Consider the following 26,898-nt stretch of genomic DNA (forward strand, 5'->3'; position numbering starts at 1 on the left):
TTCTTTCCTGTTTACCTTTTTGGACTTCTCAAGTCTCATATTTGAAAGTCAAATTTTTTAGATGATTAAAAGTCCTCCATTTCATTGACTTTTTTCCCCTTAAGGATTTATTGGTTTTGCTGGCTAGGTGATTCTTGGTTGTAATTCTAGCTCCTTTGACCTCTGGAATATCATATTCTAAGTCCTCCATTCCTTTTCTGTGGAAGCTGGTAAATCTTATGTTATTCTGATAATGGCCTCACAATATTTGAATGGTTTTGTACTGGCTGTTTGCAGTATTTTCTCCTTGGCCTCGGAGCTCTGGAATTTGGCTACAGCATTCCTGTGAATTTTCATCCTGAGATCTTTCTTAGGAGGTGATATGTGGGTTCTTTCAATTACTATTTTACCCTCTGGTTCTAATATATCAGGGCAGTTTTCCTTCATAATTTCTTGAAAGATGATACTGGGGCTCTTTTATTAATCACGGCTTTTAGGTAGTCCAATCAGTCTTAATTTCTCTCTCTTGGATCTATTTTAAAGGTCAGTTGTTTTTCCAGTGAGGTAGTTCATAGTTTCTTTTTTCATTTTTTTTATTTTGTTTTCTTGATGTCTCATAAAGTCATTAGCTTCCACTTGCCCAATTGTAATTTTTAGGAAATTATTTTCTTCAGTGAGCTTTGGTACATCCTTTTCCATTTGGCCAATTCTGCTATATGTGGAGTGTTTTTCTTCAGTAGACTTTTGTGCCCCTTTTGCCGTCTGGCTAATCTGTCATTTAAGGTGTTATTTTCTTCAGTATTTTCTGTGCCTTCTTTACTAAGCTGTTGTCTACTTTGAATCAAGACATCATTTGTCCTTCTCCATGACTGTGGCTCAGCAGTCATATCTTCAAGCTTCCAAGCACCCTGGCACGCATGTCACTTGTGTTGTCTGGTGCTGTGAACTCACCAAGGGAAGGTAGGCATTCTGCTCATGTTGGATTTAAACTCAGTCCTAGCTTCTCTCCATCACCTGATGTGATGGTGCCAGTTACCCTGAATGGTGTCTGTATCCTTTGAGCCTCCTCTTTTTCCCGGTATGGCTAAAGCCTCCTATCTATTCTGTCTTTCATGCTTATTCTGAGCTTTAGTTTACCTGTTACTATTCTTTCAGGTTTTCTACTTCTAATTTTGAGGTTGCCAAGGACTAATATCTAGATGGCAAAACAAATGGAAATCTTCCACTAGATCTTACTCTGATGCCTCATCATGGCATGGAGATAATTCTGGATTCTTCAATGCTAAATCAGAATGGCATAAGCCACTGGTGTCAAACTCAATTGGATGGAGAAGATACTAATCTATACATTAGGATCCCCATGGGCTGTATATTGACTTAGTTTTAAAATGTAATATTAATCTGTTTTATTGTATTTGCATTTGTTTTGTTAAATATTTCCCAATTACCTTTTAATTTAGTTTGGGCTGCATATCTGACACCTCTTATGTGGGCTATAGCATAGTCCACCAAGGTGAGAGGGCTTAGAGAATGGTCTCAGTGATGGAGTGAATGTCTGTTTTACAAAGACTACTCTAGCTAGGTTTGGGCACACTTGATCTTAGCCAAAAGGCCAAAATGCAGCTCTAGTTTGGCTTGGAAAAGCTTATCACATAGCTGGCCATGGTGGGATGAAATTTTTTGGCCATAACAATTCTTGAACACAGTCTGCTAAGGTATAAGGGAATTATAATCTGCATAAGAGCAGAAGGAGAATCCATGCTGACAGAGTCACAGATTCTAAAATTACTGAAATAAGTATGGATGGAAATGTGGCTAGAGATTCTCTTGTGGAGAGAACACACAAGGATTCTAAAGGAAACTGAAGAAAACAACAACAACAAAAACTGAATATCCTCCAATGACATAAAGGAAACCACAGTCCATGACATTCAGTAGATGCAATTTTAGTGACAAACACAATCTCCTTAGGTTTTAGTTTTCCAATCCTAATGTAAAAAGGTTATATTAGATAGCCTCTGAGGTTCCACAGAGCTCTAACTGATAACCTTATGAACATGTACTCTACAATCAATTATTTCTAAAAAATCATTTATAAGTGGTAGCTGTTACTTTTAGAAAGTTTAGGGGCTAAGTTTGGGGAGTTCAGTCTAGGTGCTGAGGCTATATGCACATTTTATAAAGAAAATGCAATATCCTTACATCTCGAATAAAATGCTCCAGAGTAGCATAAGCAATGGCGATTCCATCATGCGTGCTTGTCCCTCTTCCTAATTCATCCAAGATAACGAGGGATTGGGATGTTGCTTTCCTTATGATCTCTGCTGTGTCTGTCAGCTCTTCCATAAAGGTACTCCGTCCCTTGTATATGTTATCTGCAGCTCCCATCCTACAAGTAAGACAAATATACTATTTTTCCTTGAACTTCACTTAAATTCAACAAACATTAAGTGGCTGTATATGCGTTTGTGTGCTAGATGCGAGGGAGACAGAAAATTTCTATGGTCCATCTACAAACCTAACATATCCACTGATAAATGCAAAACAAGATATAAAGAGGATATTTAGAGGAGGTACAAAAGATTGTTTTGTGAGGTCGGAGAGGAAAAAGGTTGTTGCTGACAGTGGAGAGGTTAAGGGAAGGATTCATGGAGAAAGCGGTATTTCAGTTGGACTATAAAGGACAGACAGAAAAATGTTAAAATAAAAAATACATCTGTACATATGGGCATTTTAAAAATAATGTTTACTTCTGTTCTGATTTTGTTTTCTTCACTGCTGCATCAGTCATGTAAACTCCCTCCCCACTCTTTGTATTCTACATATCCTATTTATGGTAAAATAATATTTCATAAGACTGGTGTGTCACCATAGGAACTGAACAGCTGAAGATGACAAATCACAAACAAACAGCATGAACTGAGGGAATGAATGGGAAAAAGCCGGGCACAATTAGGCTACCAAGACTATCCCAGATGGGGAAGAGAGCAGTAACAAAGTTAGTTCCAATATTACATAAACTCTTTGAAAAAACAGGAAAAGGAGTTCTAACAAATTCCTTTTGTGATGCAAGTATAGTCTTCATGCTGAAATCAGAGTCAAAACAAAAAGCTAAAAACTAGTCGTCTTAATGAAGACAATAAAAAATTTTAAATAAAATATCAGCAAGGTCACTACAGCAACATATCACACAGAAAACCAGCTTAGCTTTGTGCCAGAACGCAGGACTGGCTCAGTACTAGGAAAACTATCAACATCACAGACCATATTAATAATAAGAACAACAAAAATATATAACTATATGATGATGCCCAAAAAAAAGCTTATGACAAGATAAAATACCCAATCTTGTTAAAAACACTAGAAAACAAAGGAATAAAAGGAATTTTTCTCAATAAGGTAAGGAGCATCTATATAAAAACCATGGGAGAGCTTTCTATAGAATGGAGAGATAGCTAAGAGTTTCCAATAAGAGCAGGGGTAAAGCAAAGATATCCATTATTTTTAATAATTAACCACTACTAGGATATACTACTAGAAATGCTAGCTAAACAATAATATGAAAGAAATTATAGGAGGAAGCAGAGGAAAAGAGAAAACAAAATTATCACTTTTGAATATAATTGGACAGTTTACTTAGAGAACCCTAGAGAAAAATAATCAATTAAACATTAATTGAAACAGTAATTTCAGCAAAGTTGCAGGATATAAAATAAATCCATGTAAATCATCAGTACTTCTGCATATTACCAACAAAATCCAGCAGGAAGAGACAAAGAAATTACTTTAAAATAATTAAAATACTTGTGAATCTACCTGCTAAATATACAGACAGGAACTGTATGATTACAACTAACCACCAAGCACTCTCTACAGAAATGAGGACAGACACAAATAACTGGAGAAATATTAATTGCTTATTGGCCAAGCAAATACATAATAACAATTACAATACTAATTTATTAATCCAGTGCCATATCCATCAAACTCCCAAAAATTACTTTATAGAGCTAGGAAAAAAAAATAATAGCAAAATTTGTCTGGAGGAACAAAAGGTCAAGATTCTTCAAGGAAATAATGAAAAAAATTAGGAAGGGGACCTAGCAATACTAGGTCTCAAACTATACTACAAAGCAGTAATCATCAAAACAATTTTATATTGGGTAAAAAAATAGTGATGTTTATCAGTGAAACAGATTATAATAGGTACATAACACATAGAAAGCAAATGACCACAATAGTCTAGTGCTTGATAAACCTAAAGATCCTACCTACTATGGCAACAACTCACTGTCTGACAAAAATTGCTGCAAAAACTGAAAAGCAGTCTATCATAAATCTGATTTAGATGAACATCACACCATATACTAAGACAAGCCCAAATGGATATATATATAACTTAGATATGAATCTAAGTTTTTCTTAGAAATCTACTTTTCAGATCTATGGCTGGGGAATAGATCATGATAAAAACCAGGACAAGATATGGTCATAGAAGATAAGACAGATAATTTTAATTACATAAAATTACAAGTTTTTGTACAAACAAAGCCAATTCAACTACAATTAGAAAATAAATAGGAATTGGGGGGAAATATTTGCAGCACATTTCTCTGATAATGACCTCATTTCTAAAATAAATAAAGAACTGATTCAAATTTAAAAGAATCTGAGTCATTCCTCAAAAGATAGTCAAAGGATATGAACAGGAAACTTTGAAGAAAGAAAACCACACTCTCAAAAGTCATATTTTTAAAAAATGCCACAAAGTACTAAAAAGCAGAAAAATCAAAATTAAAATAAGTGTGACGTTCTACCTCACACCCATTAGATTAGTGAAGTTTGCAAAAATGAGAGCTGTGGGAAAACAGGGATAAAAATACATGGCTGATAGAGCTGTCACATTCTGGAAAGGAATTTGTAACTATGCACCACAGGTTACTAAACTCTGAATATCTTTGAGTCAGCAATACCACTACTAAGCTTTTATCTGAAAGACATCAAAGAAAGAGAAAGAGGACCCATGTGTATAAAAATATTAATACCAGCTCTTGCTTGTGGTAGAAAAGATCTGGAAATAAAGGGGATGCCAGTCTCCTGGGAAATGGCCAACCAAACTATGATATGTACATGTCATGGAATATTACTGTGCCATAAGAAACAGCGGTTTCAGAGGAACTTGGGAAGACTTGTATAAACTGATGCCAAGTGGAGTGAGTAGAACCAGGAGAAACACTGATCCAATAACGACAACGCTGGAGAGCAAACAGCTTTGAAAGACTCAACTCTGATAAATGTGAGGACCAACTATGATCCTAAAGGAACAATGATGGAGCAAGCTATTGATCTCCTAACGAAGATGTGACGGACTTAGAATCCAGAAGGAGATATACATTTTTGGAACATAGTCAATGTGGAAATTTTTTTTTGCCTGACTATGTATATTTGTTAAAAAGATTTAGTTGCTCTTATTTCCCCCCACCTCCCACACCCCTACTGGGAGTGTAAAGAGACAGGAGGGAGAGAAAATGGATTTCTGCAATTAAAAAAAAAAATTTTAAGAGATAAAGCTAAAAAGGTGGGGAGGGCTTTGAATGTCAGACAAAAATGGGTGAACTTAAGTGCCAGGCCTAGAGGCCTGAGGGCTACCCGAGTCTTCTTACCTCACCTCCCAAGGTCTTTGGTTGGCCAAACCGGATGCTCATATGAGAGAAAGGACGTTCCAGAGTAGAACAAGGGTTGAGCTTTATTTCAGGGTCTAGTTACAAGTGCAGGGGAATTCTTCCTTAGGAGGGAGCGAAGAATCTCCCAAGGAGGCAAAGATCTTACAATAAGAGATTGGAAGTAGAAGTATAAGCGGGGAGAGAGGGGGAGGGGAGAGAGGAGAGAGGAAAAGCGGAGCCTTGTGTCCTGTCCGCTCCGCGCCCCTCCGCCCAAGAGAGCTTTCAGGCTTTCCTGATCCTACTTAAACTCTCCAGCAGCATCGTTTGCATCTGAATACCGTGCTGTTAGATAACAATAGTGTGCCCAGATCCGGGACAATCTCGAGGGCGGGGAGAGCTCTCTCCCATCACGTTTCTCACGGGAAGAGGCGGAAATACACGAGATAGCTCGGTTCACCTCGATTCCCAGTCGTTTCCTGGGGGGTCTCGTGAGAACTCTAAGATTTAGAAGTTCCCACCTTTACCCGCCCGAGACTGTCCACATGGAATTGAGCTTCCAACCCTAGCACTTAAGAGTCATTGCATTCTATCAGTGGGTATGGGGTAGGGGTGTCATAAATAGATCTATGAAAAATTACTTTGGCAAATGACAGGAGGAAGAAAAAAATGGAAAGACATGGAGTAGACTAGAGGTAATACATGCCTGTGTTAAGATGGTGCCCACGTAGAAGTAAAAGGTGTGAGAAACTTTATGCAGTAAGAACTGGCAGGACTTAAGAGGTGACAGAACAGGAAGAATTAAAAGACCAGTCTTGAAGACGGGAGACAAAGTGATCAGTGACGCTGTTACAGATCATAGGTTTGGAGGGGAAAAACAGTAAGCTTTGGCTTGGGGCCACGTTGAGACTGAACTGCTAGCTGGACATATCTAACTGGGCAACTAGGTGGTGCAGTAGATAAGAGAGCTGGGCCTGGAGTCATGAAAACCTGAGTTCAAATCCAGCCTCAGACACTTACTGTGTCCCTGAGCAAGTCACTTAACCCTGTTGACTTCAGTTTCCTCATCTGTAAAATGAGCTAGAGAAAAAAATGACAAACCACTCCAGTTCTTTGCCAAGAAAACCCCAAATGCAGTCACAAGCTGGATATAACTGAAATGAGTGAACAACAACATATCCTATAGACAGTTACATACGCAGCTCTGGAACTCAGAAGAGAGCTAAGAGCTTATATGAATTCCTTTCCCTCATGTGAAAACAAAGTACCCTTTTCTGGAGAACATCTTTAATATTTCAATGGATCTATGCTTGAATTCATTTAGGTCCTCCTACCGCTGAGAGAATGCCAACTCCTCTACACCTTAACAGCATGAGTTGATATCACTCTGCAACCAACTTAGTGATAAATCTTTCTGAAATTAGCTGGAGTGGTTCTTGGGTGACAGACATAAAGTCTATCACCAGAACCATTATGTGTGTCCACAGAACAGATTGAAAATATCAGTGGCAAGGAAAATAATTAACCCTAAGTATTGAGCTATTAACAAGAAATTAGTAAAATAAATAAATTAATAAACAGATAATAAGCAAGTAAATAAACAAATGGCCCGTGCGCTCAATATCAAGGTGTCTATACATCAAAGGTGTATCTTCCGGGAACATGTTGGACAAAATCTAAAGCTTAAAGGAAGCACTCTTCTTCATCCCCCTAAGCATGGCATACAGGAATCTCTATCGCTCCAATGTGGGCAACGTAAGACTGCACTGTGGTTTTAGGGAGGGAGTTTCTCAAGCATTTTCCTACATGTGGTGCTAACTCAAAGTCTATGAGATGCATTGTCCCCAAACTACATGGCAATAAAGAGTAACTGCTTGTTGAATGAATCATTCTTCATCATTCCCTCAGCACAGAGGCCTCCCCCCATCTCATGCTGTATTGAAAGTCTTGATTCCTCTGTAAGGTTTATACATTATCTTTTCACCTGCGGTTGTTTTCTTCATCTGTAAAATAAGGAGAGGTTGGAGAAGATGATACATCTCTGAAGTTCTCTCTGCCTCTAGATTCTGTAACCCTAAGGGCTTTTTTTTAAAGCTTCCCTGCAAAGCTGCTAACCTAAGAGTATTTTGATTACTTTCAGAAACACAAATATGCACTATTTATCTCAGTTTACTAATGCCTACTAATCTTTTCCTAAGCTTGTATCAATATGAAGAATAGCTTTTTAATCTTTAATGTTACTTTGAAATCTTTAGAATAAAACTGTCCAATACTCATCTAACCTTCACACTGATTTGCCTAAACATCTCCCTGGCTGTGAGGAGATAACAGAAGAATTATCCGACCTCTGATGAGCTTCATATGAAGCAGGATAGCGGCCAAATGTCCAACAGCGTTTCATCAGACGTTCACTGAAGTTCAGCTTAGTCATGAAGTCCTTTATTTTACTGAGGCATTTCCCAACACTATAGTAAAAACAAGGGCAGAAGTCCTGCTCATTTCCATATAAGGAAATCAAAGAACATAAATACCCTTAATCTTCCTTCTTCAGCTAAACAGACTAGTCCTTTTTATGAATGGAACCTGCTAAAGGAATGGAACTTTAAACACATTGGAAATTCTCCCCTCTGCCCCTGCCTCCATCTCTGCTCTAGTATATTAGGGTAGAGCATTAACGTCTGTGAAACCCATTAGAAAACTGAAAGCAACCAAGGCATCATTTGGGGAGTGCACAGACTGAAGGTATTAACTCATTTTTCAAAATGGCTAAATTATTATCCAAGATTACTTCAGGCAACATAAGAATTAGCCCATTGATACACATTTATTAAGTACCTATTATGTGCCAAGCACTGTACTGCCTTGAGGATACAAAGAAAGGCAAAGGTCAGTCCACAGTCTAATGGGGGAGAGAACATGCAAATAATATGTTAAATGAGATATACAAGACAAATTAAAAGTAATCCACAGAGGGAAGGCACTAGCACTATGGGAATCAGGAAAGGGTTCTTGTAGATATGGTGGCCTGGAGACAAGGTAGAAGAGAACTGCAGGCCTGGGATACAGCCAGTGAAAATGCCTGAGTCTAGTGGTGATAGAGAGCCCCTGGAGTTTAATGAATGGGGGGCTGTAAGCTGGAGGAGCAGCTTTCAGATACTGTTTTATTGTCAGACCTGTGCTTTAGGAAGATCAATTTTACAGCTACGTGGACAACGAAGTGTAGTACGGAGAGACTTGAGTCAGGGACACCCCAATCCAGGCTACAGCAATCATTCAGGCATGAGGCAATGTGGGTCTGCACCAGGATGGTGGCAGTATCAGAGGAGAGAAAGGGGTGTATGAGATACTGCAAATTACATTCAGTACTATCCTTCCCTCACCTAACAAAACAGATTAGAAAGGCAGAACAAGCGGTCAGAAGGCCATACCACACTCCCTTCGCTGGTCACACACAGGCGGGTTTGGGGCAAAACTGAAGCCAGTGAAATGAAGTTCACCCTGAGAAGTCTACTACCCATGTGTCTAAAAACCCTTGTGCTGCTGTCTGCGTACACAGGGTTCTTCCTGGAGCCACCATACTGCACATCCCTTCCTGCTCCCAACCTCCATCACGATGATTCCCAAGCCCCACCGCACTTTTCAATTTCAGTTGTTTCCTCCCTACATTCATGCCATGAGCTTTCATTGCAAGCTTTGCTCCTAACACAAAGGCTGGCCTAATTCAAGACATGCCAGTCCCCTTCCTGTCTCCCCTAAGTGCTCTGCTGGTGTTGTCCCCTTCGCTTGGTGCAGGTTCCTCACCAAGCCCTTGATGCTTCTGCCTCTGTGTCCACCCCAACCCATTTTCACTACAACCTTCTCTCTTCTATTACAGTGGAAAACGAAAGAGGAATAAAGATTGTTTGCCATGTATAAGTGATATAAGGTAACAATTGTTTTGCTTGACTAGATACGTTTATAACAAGGGTTTCCATCTTTCTCAATGGTCAGGAAGAGGGTGTGAGAAGAAAAGGCAGATTTTCTTTCACTGATTGAAAAATTTTATTTAAAAAATTACTAGTAATCACTTTCACAAGTGCTTCAGGAATGCACTGATCAGAATGCATTATATCACAGAGGATGCGGGGTTGGTGGAACTGGGCTTTAATGTCAGTTATGAGATTAAGTGACTAGATAAATGGAATTGTGTAAGTCACTGAACTGCTCCTGTGTTTGAGTTTCTTCATTTGTAACATTAACTGTTCAGTCATTTTAGTTGTGTCCAACACTTTGTGATCCCCCAAAAAACTAAAATTTTTGTGGGGGGAAAAACATTCCCTCACGTACTAACAGGTCATATGAAAGAAAAGTTGCAAATAATAAAAGTAGGATTAAGATTGAAATGTTCCTTTATTCTTCCTTATACATTTGGACATTGGGCATATTTCTAAGATTATATTTCCAAAAACCATAAAATTAAAACAAATATGAAACAGGAAGTTAATATCTTTTAAAATCTTTTTTTATTGTACTCAAATTACCTTTTAATGTTCTACTCTGAAACTTTAGCATTACAATAAAACAGTATCTGAAATTAATTAAAAACTGTGCAAATAACCTCAAACTTATTATTTGATATTCTCTAGCTAAGATAAAAATCATGTATAAAAAGTTATTATCATCATAGTTATATAGGATATAATTTAATTTAAAACATCATTAAATGGCATGTTTTAAATAGGCTACTTTACACTAAACTATTGGTTTTAAAGACAAATTGGTTTCAACAAAGCATGATTTGAAAGAAAAAATACTTTTAATGCTAACTAGTGCTTCATTTGGATTCAGAAAGCTCTGAGTTCAAATCCCACCATACACACTTATTGGCTATATGACACTGGACAAATCACTTACCTTTTCTCAATCTCAATTTCCTCACCTGTAGAATGGGGATTATTTTATCACCTCCTTTATTGGATAGTTATGAGGATCAGATGAAAGAAGCTTTGCAAATGTGAAATACTATATACAAGCTAGCTATTATTATTATTAAACCCCTGGTTTTCTACCATCCCCTTTTTTGGAACTATTCTCGTCACTATTTTCTGGGCCCTCTTCAATGCCTGACTTTTTGTGACCCCATTGGGAAGTTTCTTGGCAAAGGTGCTGCAGTAGTTTATCATTTCCTTCTCCAGCTCATTTTACAGATGTGAAAGCTGAGGCAAAAAGAGTTAAGTGACTTGCCCAAGGTAGCACAGCTAGTAATCTGAGGTCGGATTTGAAATCTGGAAGATGAGTCTTCCTGACTCCAGGCCCAGCACTGGGCCTTCTAGCGGCATGATAATAATAAAAAACATTTATTTATATAGCTCCCTAAGCTATATAAATGCAAGATGCTTTACACAGGAGGAAGGGTAGACAGCGAACAGAATATTAGACATGAAGTCAGGAAGAACTAAGTTTAAATCTCCTTTCAGACTTTACCAGCTGTGTGATCCTGGGCAAGTCATCTGACCTCTAGAGTTTCAGTTTCCTCATCTGTAAAAAGAAGGAGTCAGACTCAGGGACCTCCAAGGTCTCTTCCAGTTCTAAATCTACAATTCTACTGTCTCCTTTTGAAAACTGAGGCTGAGAGAGGTTGTGTCTAGATCCAGATAACAAACAGAGCAGCAAAGTCAGGCTAAAACTAGTCCTGCTCCCCTTGATCTGTTGTCAGGATACCTCATGTAGGACTGATGGTACCAGATTAGATTGTTGCAGGTCTTAAAAAAAAAGTTCACAGCCCTTGGTAACATCCTAAGTAGGTTCATAAGTGCCTCCATTCAGCCTCTTAATAAGGCCAAACTCAAAAGGATCATTTTGTTCATCTGATCCTTGGCTCTGAAATTCAGTCTTCTGATTGCCTCTCACATCTGCTGTGAATTCCTCGGCAGTCCTTGTCTACCCTGTGAGGGATCACAGATTTAGACCTGGAAAGGACCTAAGAATCCAACCACCTCCTTTTATAGATGAGAAACTAAAGCCCAGAGAGGCTGGTATTCAGCCTTTAAATCTTTGCATGCAGCAATCTCTCTCCCCTCTTTCTGGTCTTGCCATACTCTGTTATTTTTTCCTTTAGAATTTTCATTAAACTAATCCCCACAAACTATATTAGCATCCCCTGAGCACTTCTGTAACTTTATAAAAGTATTAATTTCTGCTCAGAAACCTTGTGAATTCCAGAACATTAAAGCTGGAAGGAACATTAATGACCATTTTGTCCAGTCACTCATTTAACAGATGAAAGAATTTGGAGAGAGATTGTGGCCTAAATCCCAAAGAAAGTCAGTGATACACTTGACACTTACATCCACGTCTGACTCTCCTTCTACTTTACTACACTTGAGTGTTGTCTTTTCTAATGTGTGTTGGTCAGGTCTCTAGGCCTCTAGGGACAGCGATTAGCAAGTTTTCTATTAGATATATTTCTTTCAGTAGCACCTCATGACATAACCTGCAAATAGTGGTGCTGGTGACTCACTAAAATCTTAGTATAGATGTTAAGGAGCTGCACTAAATGTTTGCAATAAATTGAGTCAACATAATGCATTTTTAGTTTAAAATTTTCACTTATTCATAAGTCATCTGAGCACATACTATGTGCAAGACACTATACCACGTGATGAATTTTAAATGTTTTAAATTTTGAAATTTTTTTTAGAAATAAAGGCAAGTCCAGAACATTTTGAAATGAAATGAACAAACATATACCAGATTTTTGTTATCACCCAGGATGTATTCCCACTCAAATGTAACAAAAAGCCTAGATGAAATTTCTTAGGTTTCATGGTAAAGGTACTGAAAAGTTGGCCAGCTCAGGCTACACAGAAGGTTGCAGTTATGTGATTAAGGGGCAAAAACCCTCCAGGATATTTTTAGGAGTGACAGGCAGACTTAATCCTTCTAATCCTCCTTTCTAGCCCTTATATAGGTCAGGAACAGTTAATAATGCATTAATGGAGCCAAGAAATTTATTAATTTATGAGCTGCTTTACATGGTTAAGAATACTTCATTGACAACTTGATCAAGAAAATTTCTTCCTATTAAGTTTTGAAATGGTATACTAAAATAGTGATGCCCAAATGCCTAATTACAGCTCTAGAGATGTCCTTCTCTCCCTTTTAAATCACAATCTCTGAGCTTTAGGGAAAGGGAAGAAAGGCAGCTGTGGGCAAGGAAGTAAAGTAGTGGGGGAGGGTCACAGGGGGTTCCAGGAAATGAAACAAGGAAGAGAGATGAGATCTGGACCACTCTGGATAGCAGATCCTTTTAATCCCCAGGTTAATTATACTCAGGCTTCCAGGAATGCAGGAATTCCTTGAATAAGCCTTAATACCTGGCTTGGAAAGCAATATCCTACACATTCTTCCAACAAAGAGCTGTTCCAAAAGTGTATCCATTACAATACAAAATTCAGAAGACTATGTTTAATTTGTGGTCCACATTCTTCAAGTAATGATCATTATATTTTAGCAATAATATCTATGGAATAATGATTACATGTCTGAGGTATATAAATATATACCTTCCTCAGGATGGGGATGGAGTGAGAAATGTTGCAAACAGCAAGAAAATGTTAAGTGGAAAAATAATTTAAATAGAATATTGAGAATCAAGAGAAGTAGCAGAGTTTAAAAGAGAAATAAAAATTGTGAGAACAGAATTTATGGCCCACATGGCACAAACTGGCAAAATGGAAAAACTTGAATTCCATAGTGGCAAGTCTTACTAAAGACACAAAAGAGAAAATAACTGATTAGAATGAAAAAAAACCCTAAAGATGTGAAGAACAATCTGAGAAAGAAAGAACACTAAAAAAAAGCATGGTCTCTATATAAGTAAAACATATTGATCTCTAAGACAGGATATGTATAAACAACTTGAGGATTACAGATTTCCAAAAAGAACACAATGAGTTAAAAAAAAAAAAACCAACCTGAATACCATAATGCAAAAAATAATAAAGAAAAAAGAGGTATCCAGAACATTCCTAGGAAGAAAACCAGAACCAAAGAGATCATTTGTCTTTCAACTACCCCGAGCAAGAAAAATACAAAAAAAAGTTAAAAAAAACCAAACCCAAACATAGTAACTAAGGATGACAACAGTAATGAGAACAAAGCAGGCATTGAGGGAGTTTTCCCTAAGCATACATGAGGAGACAAGGCTGAAAGCAGTAATCAAATAGAATTGATGGTGGAGAAAAGAAACACAGCTTGGTAGAGAAAGAACCTGTTTGGAGTTGCAGAAACCCGCGTTCAAGCCCTCTTCTGACGTAGATAAAGGTTCTGAGACTCTTGACAAGTCACTTAAATTCCCAATGACCCAGGCAACCCTCAAAATTAAGTTTCAGAATAGTGGCTGATCTACATTTGATAAAGGTAAGTTTCCTTCCAGGGTGTTTATTCCCTGAACCAATAAAATCACAGTTTCAGATCAGAAAAAGATGAGTGAATATTATCATCAATAATACAATAACATTAATAAGTTGTGGAATGTTTTGTACCCTGAGGAACAACTCCCACTCAGATTAGTAAGGATTTAGGGAATCGTAATGTTAAGCTTTAATAATTTAAAACTGCACCAAAACTTTCGAAGGACCTTGTAGTCATTTGTGTGGTAGAAGACAGAGTATGGACTTGGGAGTCAGCAAAACTTGAATTCAAATCTAACTTCAGTCACTTAATAGCTGTGTACTACTTCCCACCAGGTATACTTCTTTGGACTGGACTCCATCATGGCCCCAGGAAACCTCATTGTCCTCTGAGACTGCATCAGCCTTGGTACTCACACCTCACTAGCACTCTCTGCTCTTCTGACTGGAGGACAGGACAGAGAGGTAAAGAATTCTTCCCAAAGCCTCCATTTAAAGAGACCTCTCAGGCCAGCCATCTCTTTATTCCGCACAAGCTGCTCTCCTTTGGACTGGTCTCCATCATGCTCCCATACTGGGTACCTTCCCTCCGATTTCCAGCTTCCTTTTGTGTTGTTTTCTCCCATTAGACTATAAACTCCAAGACAGTAGGGCCTCTTTTTCACACTTGTATCTCTAGGGCTTTCCACGGTGCCTGGTGCATAATAGGTGCTTAATAAATGTTTACTGACCAAATGTCTGACTCTGGGCACATCACTTAACCTGATTCTCTCAGGTTCCTCATCTGTAAAATGGGAATAAGAGCACCTATCTCCCACAGATGTTGTGAAGATCAAATGAGATAATATTATAAAGCATTCTGTAAACCTTAAAGTGATATAAATGTTGGCTGTTAGTAGTAGCCATTACTACTATTTTTTATTATATCTTCAACTAAACTATAAGCTTCTTGAGAGCAGTAATGGTTTTATCTATCTGTGTATATCCTCCAAAGAACCAATCAATGAAATAAAAGTGAAATCCTCATAAACTCATGGATAAACTAGTCCTCCCAGCTTAGTCATTCACAGCGAGAATATCATAAGGTTAGTGGAGGTGAGTCCAGGTGAAATTTGCAGTTAGCATAGAAGGAAGGATTCTGCTTGAAGAAACATAAGGCACTGCTCCTATTACATACACATTCAGTGTCAGCGCAAGGCAAGGTTCTATTTTCTTGTTTAAATGTAGTTTAGTGACAAAGTTTTATTCCAGTTGCATTCCACTATGCACAGCAGCATCATGACACAATGACACCTTCAAAAAATGAAAAGCATTCCCCAGAAAAAAAAGGAAATTAATCCAGAAAAGGATAAATTACTCAAACTTCTGGGAAAGCTGCAAGATTAAAGAAAAGGAGCCAAGAATTACAGGCTGAGAAGAAAACTAGAAAGTGACAAATAATTAAGGAAGCTGTTTGTCAGAATGGACAATAAACGGTGATGAAAAAAGCATACAACTGTGGTTATATTTATTTGCAGAAACAGTAAGAAATGAGAAACGACAAATTTAAGTACAGCACATAATACCACTTCATGATATTAACCTAGGGTGGATTGTACATAATTACTAGGATAAGTAGCATGCTTTCACCCAGTAACAGTGAAATATTTCCCTAGTATCAAAATTATTACTCTCTGCAATGAAAAAAAAAAAGTTCCTTTCTCTAAAGCAATCCTCCCTTTAAGTGATACAGTCAGATCATATTGAAGTATTTAAAGTCAATTTAGAAAAGCTATAATACATAACTGCCAAATATAACCAGGGGAAAAACCACTGTAGCAACCTTTCCATTTCCATGGAAACATCGTTTAAAATCAGAATGGGAAATCTAGGAAAATGCTAAACTCATAAAAGCCCATATGAAACAAGGTATACTACATGGTGTACAAAATTGTTACATGTTTCCTGTTAAGGATTCAGGTGTGTTAGTCCTTCATTGCCAAAGAAGACCACGTCATCTGAGAAATGATGACATGACTTGCACTTGACTTTGTTTTGAGTGAGGGAGGGCTGTGCAGGTCACCAGCCTCACTTCTCCTCCAGGGTCATCTGAACTCAGTGACCAGATATTCATCAGGATGACTGGAGATGATCCAGGATGAGGCAGTTAGGGTTAAGTGACTTGCCCAAAGTCACACAGCTAGTGAGTGTCAAGTGTCTGAGGTGAGATTTGAACTCAGGTCCTCCTGACTCCTGCACTGGTGCTCTATCCACTGCACCACCTAGCTGCCCTAAGGATTCAGGTATATTTCTCTCAAAAGAAACCAAGGATGTGGAATTATACAAAAGGCTATGTATGTTTCAACACAGTCCTTATGCAAAGGAAATCAAACACCCACACCCACACTCTTACAAATATAATAGTTACAGACCATTTATATGGTGCTGTAAGGCTGGCAAGCTGCTTTACAAGTATCTCATTTGATCCTCACAACAAGCCTGAGGTAGGTGCTATTATTATCCCCATTTTTATAGAAGATGAAACTGAGGCAAACAAAAGTTAAGTGACTTTTCCAGGGTCACTTAGTATATATGAGGCAGGATTAAAATTCAGGTCCTTCTGACTCTTAACTGCCTAGCTGACTCTTAAGAATGGTACTATTTTTTAAACGCTAAAATAATTATGACTATTAATAAACTGTCCATTCATACTGCAGAACCAAAAAGTATAGGGAATCCATGGAAACCTCAAAGTGGTTATAATATGGCAGATCTGAAACTGGAAGATCTGAATTCAAATCCCAGTGCTGCAGTTCACTTAGCTGTATGACACTTTCCCTCTCTAGGTTTCAGTAACATCCTCTCCAAAATGAGGAAGTTATTTAACGCTAGATGAAATCTCACATCCTTTTCTAGCTGAACATCTAGGACCCTTTGGTCTAAAATTCAGGAAATCTTCACTGCTTTCCGAAGATGATGACACAAAGCACACCACTGAGAATGTAAGAAAAGCAATTGCTGACACTGTAATCTTATTTTTCAATGAAGCATTTGTATTTTGTGACATTCTAATTATTACATAGGAACCTCATTTTAAGATATTTTCAGGCTCTATTTTGTGGGTCTGCCTTACTGGAAAAACCAGCTTATAATAAGGTCTTTTTAGTATGTCAGTAACTAAAATCACTCACACAGTATTTAAGACAAGCCTTCCTTATACTCAATGCTGGCCCATGATAAATAGTAATATTGTGAGGCTTAGGTGTGTTACGATGTTATCAGAAAAAAATTTTTTCCTTTAGGATTTTATTTCTTAAAAGTTATCCTACATTTTTTGTGTTGACTTTATATCTTCAGACAGGTGAGGAGTGATGAGATCTTACAATAGGATGATGGTCATGTTTCTTGAGAGATGCAAGAGATGTTCTGGAGATGAAAAGATCAGGATTTGCCAAGTATTTGGATATGTGGAGTGAGGAGTCAACTATAATGCCACAAGTGTGAACCTTGGTGACTGGAAGGAAAGTAGTGAGTGCTCTTAAGCAAAACTGGGAAGTTTTGCAATGAGGTGGATTTGAGGGAAAAGATGGCTTCTGCTTTGGACACACTGATTTTGAGATGCCTGTAGGACATCCAGTATAAAATGTCCAAAAGGCAGTTGGACATGTGTGACAGAAGCTAAGAGGAGATAACAGGACTGGATATAGAAACCTGGGAGCCATCTACATAGAGATGATAATTAAGTCATTTCTGAATTGTGATATTTTAATGTCCCCTGAAAGTGAACACTACGTAGCAAATGAAGAATAAGTCCCAGGTGATAAATTATTATGCAAATATGAACCTGAATTATAAATCCAATATGCAACAGAGAACTGGTATAATCTTTTTAAGTGAGACAATATGTCAGAGGGATGTTCTAAAGTTACCATGGTTCAAACTGCTAATTCGATAAAATAATTCTATTTTCCCATAGTCTTCATATACCATGAAATTTAAGTTGGGTCACAACCCAGCCTTTTAACCACAACAAAAGTCTTAAAATTAAAAAAAATTAACCTTGCATTCATGTTTTTCTCATATTCCTATGCTAGTTTACATACACTTTGTCAATGGTAGTTCAACTTACACATTATAATAAAAAGCAAAATTAAATTCTAGTTACCAGTGTCACAGCTGGTCTTTATATAGGACTTTATGGAAACAAAGCACTGTCACAAATATAATAAGCTCATATGATCCTTATAAACAGTTATCAGTATTTTTCCTTTTACAGACTTTCCCCCTCATTTACAGATGAGAAAACTGAGGCACAGAGAAGTGAAATGACTCTGAAGTAATTTTGAAGGTTTCTGTCCCAGTTTTATCATTTTCTAGTTGTGTCCATTAGACACAACTAGTTGTCTACTATTTGACGCAACCAGAAAATGGTGGAGCCAAGACAAAAACTAGTTCTAATTCCATGTCAGAAGTGTTATTCCTACTAGTGCATGCTAGCAGGTAATGAACTATGAAAGAAACTCCTTACCTCTTTGGACCTTAGTTTCCTCATGTGTAAAATGAAAATGCTGAAATGTACGAGCATGAAGGCACTCTGCAGCTCCATGATTCATGGTGAAACAATGTTTACAAGAACCAAAACATTTAAGAAAAATATATCAGCTTAAATACTTAAATGAAAGGAAAATTTAATATGATTCATTTTCGAGAATATATTAAAATGGAGCCAATAATTTTACCTTGTAAAAATACCATCTACAATCCCAATTGTAGCTTCTTCTGCAGGAACGTAAGAACCAATCTGTGCCATGATAGTAATCAACGCAACTTGTTTTATGTAGGAGCTCTTTCCACCCATGTTCGGTCCAGTAATTATCATTACTCTCTCAGAGTCCCCCTAGAAAAATTAATAGCAATTTAACATATCATTCCAGAGACATTCTTATTTAACAGGTACAGTTTATTCCATAAACTGAATTCGTTATCTAAAGGGTTCTTCTCTCCACTTTAAAATATGTCACCAATCATTTCGTGAGGGGAGCAGATGATGGTGACCAGGTGCTGTCACAAGCTGCAGTGAGCTCTCTCTCTTGAAGAATCCTGTGAAACTTCAGAATAGCCACCATGTAGATCCTTTGCTGCCTGCTATGGTGGGGAAGCTGTCCCTCTCCTATCCAAGAAGAGTGGTCTTGCACTCACTATAAGAACTATCACAAAGTAGCTTTGGGGGCTAATTTTAAAGAACCTGGTCCTTCATGCAGAGGAGACTGAAGAATTAGGCCTTTGAAGAATAAATGGCTAGTGGCACCCCGATGCCCCCTAATAGCCAGGCTACTGTGTCCCATTATGTTCTAAGTCTGCATGTTTCTTTATGGCTCAGAATCTCAGTTTTTGGTCCTGGGAAGTTCTGTCATCTGGCATTTCTGGAAAAAAGGAATTCCTCTGCAGATCTTTGGTCATATTTGTGTGGGTATAGCAGGATCTAGAGGCATATCTTGAACTGATGAATTTATAAGATTTGGTCATTTTGAATGAGAGCTTCATTTTATTTTATTTTTTTAAATTAACAAAGCATTTGTCTTCTATACCTCTTACCTTTTCTTCACCCCAAAAGAAAAATAAAGCCCTTGTAACAAAAGTATATAGTTAAGCAAAGCAAATTCTTACAGTGGCCACATCCAAAAATATATCTCATTCTGCAATGAGTCCAGTACCTTTCTCTTTCAGGATGAGAACAGCATTCATCATCATCACTTCGTCAAACCCTGGTTGGTGACTGCATTGGTCAGAGCTCTTAAATCGTTTAGAAACTTTTACAGTGCTGTTGTTACACATCATATTGCTCTCCTGGTTCTGTTCGCTTCCTTCTGTATCAGTTAGTTCATACAAATCTTTCCAGCTTTCTCTCAAACTCTCCCTTTTGGTATCTTACTGCACAATAGTGGTCAATGAGAATCGATTCAAGTACATAAACATTAACATATGCTTACCATGTGCTAAGCTCTCTGATAAGTTCTAGGGAAATAAAATAAGGCAAAGACAATACCCGCCCTTAGGGAGCTCATGATCGAACAAAGACAACATGCAAATGACTATGTATAAAACACACATTCTCACAACACGCACACACACACGCACACACACACGCACACACATGCACACACACGCACACACGCACACACACGCACACACGCACGTGATAATCTTGGAGGAAGGCACTAAAATTACAAGGGCCCAGGAAAGGCTGAGATTTTGGTTGAGACTTGAGGGATGCCAAGGAATCCAGGAGGCAGAAAATGTTAACCCAAAGAAGTCACACTGCTAAGGAAGCGTGTAAATTCAGAGGAAAAATTTCAGGACGAGGCAATTTCTCTTTCTGTCTCTTTCTTTCTTCCTAATGTCTGTCTTTCTGTCTTTCCTTCCTTTTCTTTTAACCTTCCATGGCACGAAACTCAGGGACAAATCTGTCAGTGATTCCCACCATGAGCTCAGTTTATTGTAAACAAAAATAGAGTATTCCTTAAATTCCATTTCCGCTCCACCTTTGCTCATGGCCTAAAGATCCATGTCTCAGATGATATTTTGAAGACCCTTGGTTTCCTTGCCTAACAGAGAGCAACAGGGAAAGACCCTCACAAGAGGTACCTTTGTCTTGAAAATGAATTACCAAGTATAGGTTGGGGGAAGGGGATGGAGCAGAGAAGTGATTTAGCCACACAGAGTTCCTTAAAGAGGATAAAGATTTTAGAGGACAGGGACTTCATCTGTAATTTCATCGGTCTATGGAACTCTCTTATGAGGAAGCGCCCTCTGCCAACGCAGGGCTGTACTTTCTCTGCCATTTATAGTCTTAGTGCGCCACCTAGAGCAATGAGAGATTAAGTAATCTGCCCAGGGTCACACAGCCGGGATATGTCAGAGGCAGAATTGGAATCCAGGTCCTCCTGGTTTTTAGCCCAGCTCTCTACTGACTACACCATGCTGCCTCTTGAGAGTTCCTCATGTTAAGACAAAATGTTGGGGAAAAATATGAATAACTTAGGCTGAGTCACTGCCACCATATCCTTATTAGATGTTCACTAATCTGCCTCTGCTTTGCCTTTACACTGATTAATAAGAAAAGCCATATTCCTTTTTTAATCTCAGTTCATAATTATAATCCAGCCAACATTATAAGGGCTTATAAACAAAATCTTCCAAATCTTGCACTAGGAGGAATTTTCTTGGCTATGGATGGCTGAAAGAGAGGCAAGGGGATAAATTTTAAATACCTATTCTGGATTATTTGAATGCCAGACTACCCAGAACTCTTCTTCTATCTGTTACAGTACAGTAGTAAACGTGCAAAGGGAAAAGGGATTTGGACATGCTAGCAAGGCACTATGGGTGTGAGCATGTTATACTCAAAGAGTCCCCACTGTCCCCACTTTCTGGGGACATCAAAAGAACTGAGAAACTTAGATCAAATCCAATCCCCATTCTACTTTCCTATTTCTACCTTTGTCCTAGTAGGAAGAAAAATAAGACTGTTGGGGAAAGGAGAAAACTTCTTTAGAGCAGGTACTAGGTCTTTCTTATCATTTTTTCCTCTACAGTGTTTTCTCTATACAGGGTACTCAAAAAAATGATTGCTGGATGAATACTAAACAAAATACTTGCCAATCAATTCTATTTCTTCACAGGAGTGGCTGGTAAAAGGGTTAGTGGAGGAGTAAAATTTGGGATGAATTTTCTTTAAAAATTAAATATTTGTATACTACCTGTTTCCCAACTTTATGAATAATCAAAAGTGGATTCCATACAAATACTTTTGATTGAAATAAAGATGCATACCAAATGTTACTAGCATTCTGGCTTTCTAGCAAACCACCTAAAAACAGATTAATGGAAGAAAAGGGCATAAAAGAAAATGAAAAAGCATAAGGGAGAATACCATACATGGAAAAGTGACAACTCCGGATATATTTCACTGAGCTGTGAATCCAATATTCAGATAAGTTGACTGGAATGAGCATAAGGAAGAATTTAAGGAAAAATACAAAAAACCAAAATCATTGCTTTAGGGAAGCTAGGCCATATATCAACTTTGCCCATGTCCCTCCCATTTCATAAATGAATGAGTGCTAAAAATATACACACCACACCAAATTTCCAAATGCTCCACAATTACACTTCTCATTATCCTTCCTTTCTATCAGTAAAAAATGACTACAAGTGAGGAGAGAAAAGGAAAGCAGGGAATGAGTCTGAGCTAAACTTCTTAATTTCTAGAATACCTAGAACATCTATGGGTTTTAAAATACTTAAATCCTTCTCATGATTCTATAAGTCAGAGAGTAGTTTAATCATTGTGTGTGAATTGATGGTGGCCTAGTGAATACAGAACCGGCTCTGAGTCAGGAAGACATCATCCTGAGTTCAAATCTGGTCTAGGACACTAACTACCTGTGTGACACTGGGCAAGTCACTTAACCCTGTTTGCCTCAGTTTCTGTAAAATGAGCTGTAGAAGGAAATGGCAGATCATTCTAGTATCTTTGCCAAGGAAACCCCAAATGGGATCAACAGAGAGTAGGACACAACTGAAAACAATTGAACACCAACCATGTCTTGCCAGGGTCTAGATCATCTTACTGCTAAGTCGAGTCAAGGAGCATTTATTAAGCACCTGCTATGTATCAGGCACTATGCTAAGCTCTAGGGATACAAAAAAAGGCAAAAGACAATCCCTGTTCTTAAGGAACTCATAGGGGGAGATGACAAGCAAATAACTATGTACAAATGAGATATACGCAGGAGAAATTGGAGATAATCAAGAAAAGGAAGACTCTCGCATTAAGGGAGATCAGAAGGTCTTCTTGTGAAAGTGATTTTGGTTGGGATTTGAAAGAAACCAGGAAGTGGAGATGAAGAGAGAGAGGGTATTCCATGCATGCCAATGAAAGGACAGGGAGCTTGGATAAGGAGGAACCGTGAGGAGGGCAGTGTTACCAGATCGCTGAGTATCTCAGGGCAAGTAAGGCGAAAGATGACTAGAAAGGTATGAAGGGGCCAGGTTAGGAAAGGGCTTTAAATTCCAGAGGATTTTATATTTGATCCAGAGGTAATAATAATAATAGCTAGCATTCTATCTTAACCTACTATGTGGCAAGTATTGTACTAAGTACTTGATAAATATTTTTCATTTGATCCTCACAACAACCCTGGGAGGCAGGTGCTATTATTACCCCCATTTTACAGTTGAGAAAACCAAGTTAAACAGAAATTAAGGGACTTGCTCTAAATCACACAACCAGTACTGTCTGAGGTGGAATATGAATTCAAGTCTTCCTGATTCCAGGTCCAGCACTACACTCACTGGGCCACCACACTGCCTCAGGAATTTACTGAACATGGAGGGTTGGAGGAGGGGGGCAGGGGTAACATGTTCAGTTCCATGCTTTAGGAAGATCAGTTTCACCAATGAAAGAAGGATGGAATGGAGCAAGAAAAGATGAGGCAGGCAGAACCATCAGAAGGTTACTGCAATCATTCAGGGACAAGGTGCTGAGGGCCTGCACCAAGGTGGTGTCGGTATTAGAGAAGAGAAGGGGGTGTATGAGACAGAAATTAAGAAGGTAAAATCGACAGGCCTTGGCAGAAGACTCGATGTGGAGAGTTCAAGAGTGTGAAGAGTCAAGGAAGACATCTAGACTATGAACTTGGGTGACTGGAAGAAGAGAGGAGGCCTTGGTAAATACAATTTCCTGACTCAGTTCATGTCATGAGAAAACATTTCATTGGTTAATTCTTTCAGTGTGGAAAGCAGCATTGTAATGAGTTAATGTTTTTCTTATTAGTTTCCCACAAAATAACATTAGAGAGAAAAAACAAAAAAGGTTAAGTAAACTGACTTCCAGTTTAAAAAAAGAAGGGATCTCAAATGCCAAACTCTGCAACATCTGGGAAAAGTCAAAAGTAAAGAGAGCTCAAGGAAAGCTGAGGAATCACAGCAAATGAAATCCAAAACAGAAATAACTTTTTTTCAGGCAGAATGTTAATAGTAAACATAAAATTCATTTATGGCACTAGTGTATGGTATTGGCATGAATAGAAATGCTGTTTTCTGAATTTTAATTTTATCTCACAGACAAGGGAAGAAAAAAGGATAAGAGAACTGCCCACTGATAATATCCTGCCCCATATAAGTCTCAGTCTCTCCCTCTCTCTCTCTCAAGTTCAATGAACCTTTATTTTCATCTTCAGCTTCAGAAACTGCTGGTTTCTAAACCTGGGGTAGAGGTCCAATCATTTTGATCCTCTGGTCCAAAACATTCAGCAGCTCTTTACCACCTCAGACTTTGATTTGACAACTTCCACAGTGGGAATCCCTTTACCATTCCAGCTTTCCCATCAATTCTTCTCACGGGAGGGGAGGAGCCAAGATGGCAGAGTAGAAAGACACACATATGCTAGCTCCAAAACCCACAGCCCATAAAATTCCTATAAAGAAGAAGTCCCAACAAATTTTGGAGCAGCAGAAGCCACAGAACAAAGGAGTGGAGGAGATTTCTGTTCCACAGACCCTTGAAAAACTGAAGCGAAAGGTCCGTCGCACCCCGGACTGGAGTGGGGCCCAGCCCTGCCTTGGCCGTGTGGCACCAAGAGAAGCAGTTCCCAGCAGGCTTCAGGGAACAGACTCTCCTGCAGCCACGCAGGCCCCTCCACCCAGAGGTGACAAGGGTCAGTGAGAGAGTCTTTTTGGGTGGCCGACAGTGGAGTGGGGTGTCCCCATGGTTTGGGCCCCCTCGGGAGGCGGTGTCGGAGGCTGCGGCAGCAGACAAGGGCTCCCAAAGCAGGCAGGATTCATTGTTAAAGGTCTCTGCATAAACCCCCTGAGGGAACTGAGCCCTGTGTGGCCCTGCCCCCACCTGAGCACCTGAACTTAATCTCACACTGAATAGCAGCCCTGCCCCCACCCAAAGCCCTGAGGCTGGGAAGCAGCATTTGAATCTCAGACCCCAAGCGCTGGCTGGGTGGATCTGGAGGAGAGGTGGGTGTGGAGAGGACACTCAGAAGTCAAGTCACTGGCTGGGAAAATGCCCAGAAAAGGGAAAAAAAATAAGACCATAGAAGGCTACTTTCTTGGTGAACAGATATCGCCTCCCATCCTTTCAGATGAGGAAGAACAAGGATTACCATCAGGGAAAGACACAGAAATGAAGGCCTGTGTATCCCAAACACCCAGAATAAATATTCAATGGGATCAGGCCATGGAAGAGCTCAAAAAGGATTTTGAAAATCAAGTTAGAGAGGTGGAGGAAAAACTGGGAAGAGAAATGAGAGAGATGCAAGAAAAGCATGAAAAGCAGGTCAACACCTTGCTAAAGGAGACCCAAAAAAATGCTGAAGAAAATAACACCTTGAAAAATAGGCTAACTCAATTGGCAAAAGAGGTTCAAAAAGCCAATGAGGAGAAGAATGCTTTCAAAAGCACAATTAGCCAAATGGAAAGGGAGGTTCAAAAGCTCACTGAAGAAAATAATTTTTTCAAAATTAGAATGGAACAGATGGAGGCTAAGGACTTTATGAGAAACCAAGAAATCACAAAACAAAACCAAAAGAATGAAAAAATGGAAAATAATGTGAAATATCTCATTGGAAAAACAACTGACCTGGAAAAGAGATCCAGGAGAGACAATTTAAAAATTATGGAACTATCTGAAAGCCATGATCAAAAAAGGAGCCTAGACATCATCTTTCATGAAATTATCAAGGAAAACTGCCCTGAGATTCTAGAACCAGAGGGCAAAATAAGTATTCAAGGAATCCACAGATCACCGCCAGAAAGAGATCCAAAAAGAGAAACTCCTAGGAACATTGTGGCCAAATTCCAGAATTCCCTGGTCAAGGAGAAAATATTGCAAGCAGCTAGAAAGAAACAATTCAAGTATTGTGGAAATACAATCAGGATAACACAAGATCTAGTAGCTTCTACATTAAGGGATCAAAGGGTGTGGAATAGGATATTCCAGAAGTCAAAGGAACTAGGACTAAAACCAAGAATCACCTACCCAGCAAAACTGAGTATAATACTTCAGGGGAAAAAATGGTCTTTCAATGAAATAGAGGACTTTCAAGCACTCTTGATGAAAAGACCAGAGCTGAAAAGAAAATTTGACTTTCAAACACAAGAATGAAGAGAACCATGAAAAAGTAAACAAGAAAGAGAAATCATAAGGGACTTTACTAAAGTTGAACTGTTTACATTCCTACATGGAAAGACAATATTTGTAACTTTTCAGTATCTGCTTAGTTGGTGGGATTACATACACACACACACGCGTGCGCGCACACAGAGACAGAGAGCACAGAGTGAATGGAATAGGATGGGATCATATCTTAAAAAAATGAAATCAAGCAGTGAGAGAGAAATATATTGGGAGGAGAAAGGGAGAAATGGAATGGGGCAAATTTTCTCTCATAAAAGAGACAGGCAAAAGACTTTTTAGTGGAGGGAAAAAGAGGGGAGGTGAGAGAAAGACATGAAGTTTACTTTCATCACATTCCACTAAAGGAAGGAATAAAATGAATACTCATTTTGGTATGAAAACCTATCTTACAATACAGGAAAGTGGGGGAGAAGGGATAAGCAGGGGGTGGGGATGATGAAAGGGAGGGCAGTGGGAGGAGGGAGCAATTTGAAGTCAACACTCTTGGGCAGGGGCAGGATCAAAAGAAAGAATAGAAGCAATGCGGGGCAGGATAGGATGGAGGGAAATATAGTTAGTCTTACACAACACGACTATTATGGAAGTCATTTGCAAAATTACACAGATATGGCCTATATTGAATTGCTTGCCTTCCCAAAGGGAATGGGTGGGGAGGGAGGGATGAGGAGAAGATGAA

General features: G+C 38.7%; 1 protein-coding gene across 1 annotated transcript in view; it reads right to left on the reverse strand.

The window, feature by feature from the left end:
• The window catches only part of MSH3 (mutS homolog 3), a 208,352-nt gene that overhangs the window by 10,746 nt on the left and 170,708 nt on the right, over positions 1-26,898 (reverse strand). Inside the window, 2 exon segments of the mRNA XM_072606261.1 lie at positions 2,182-2,368; positions 18,751-18,908. Coding sequence (XP_072462362.1) covers positions 2,182-2,368; positions 18,751-18,908 — 345 coding nt within the window.

The sequence above is a fragment of the Notamacropus eugenii genome, chromosome 4, assembly GCF_028372415.1.
Source record: "Notamacropus eugenii isolate mMacEug1 chromosome 4, mMacEug1.pri_v2, whole genome shotgun sequence".
Classification (NCBI taxonomy): Eukaryota; Metazoa; Chordata; class Mammalia; order Diprotodontia; family Macropodidae; genus Notamacropus; species Notamacropus eugenii.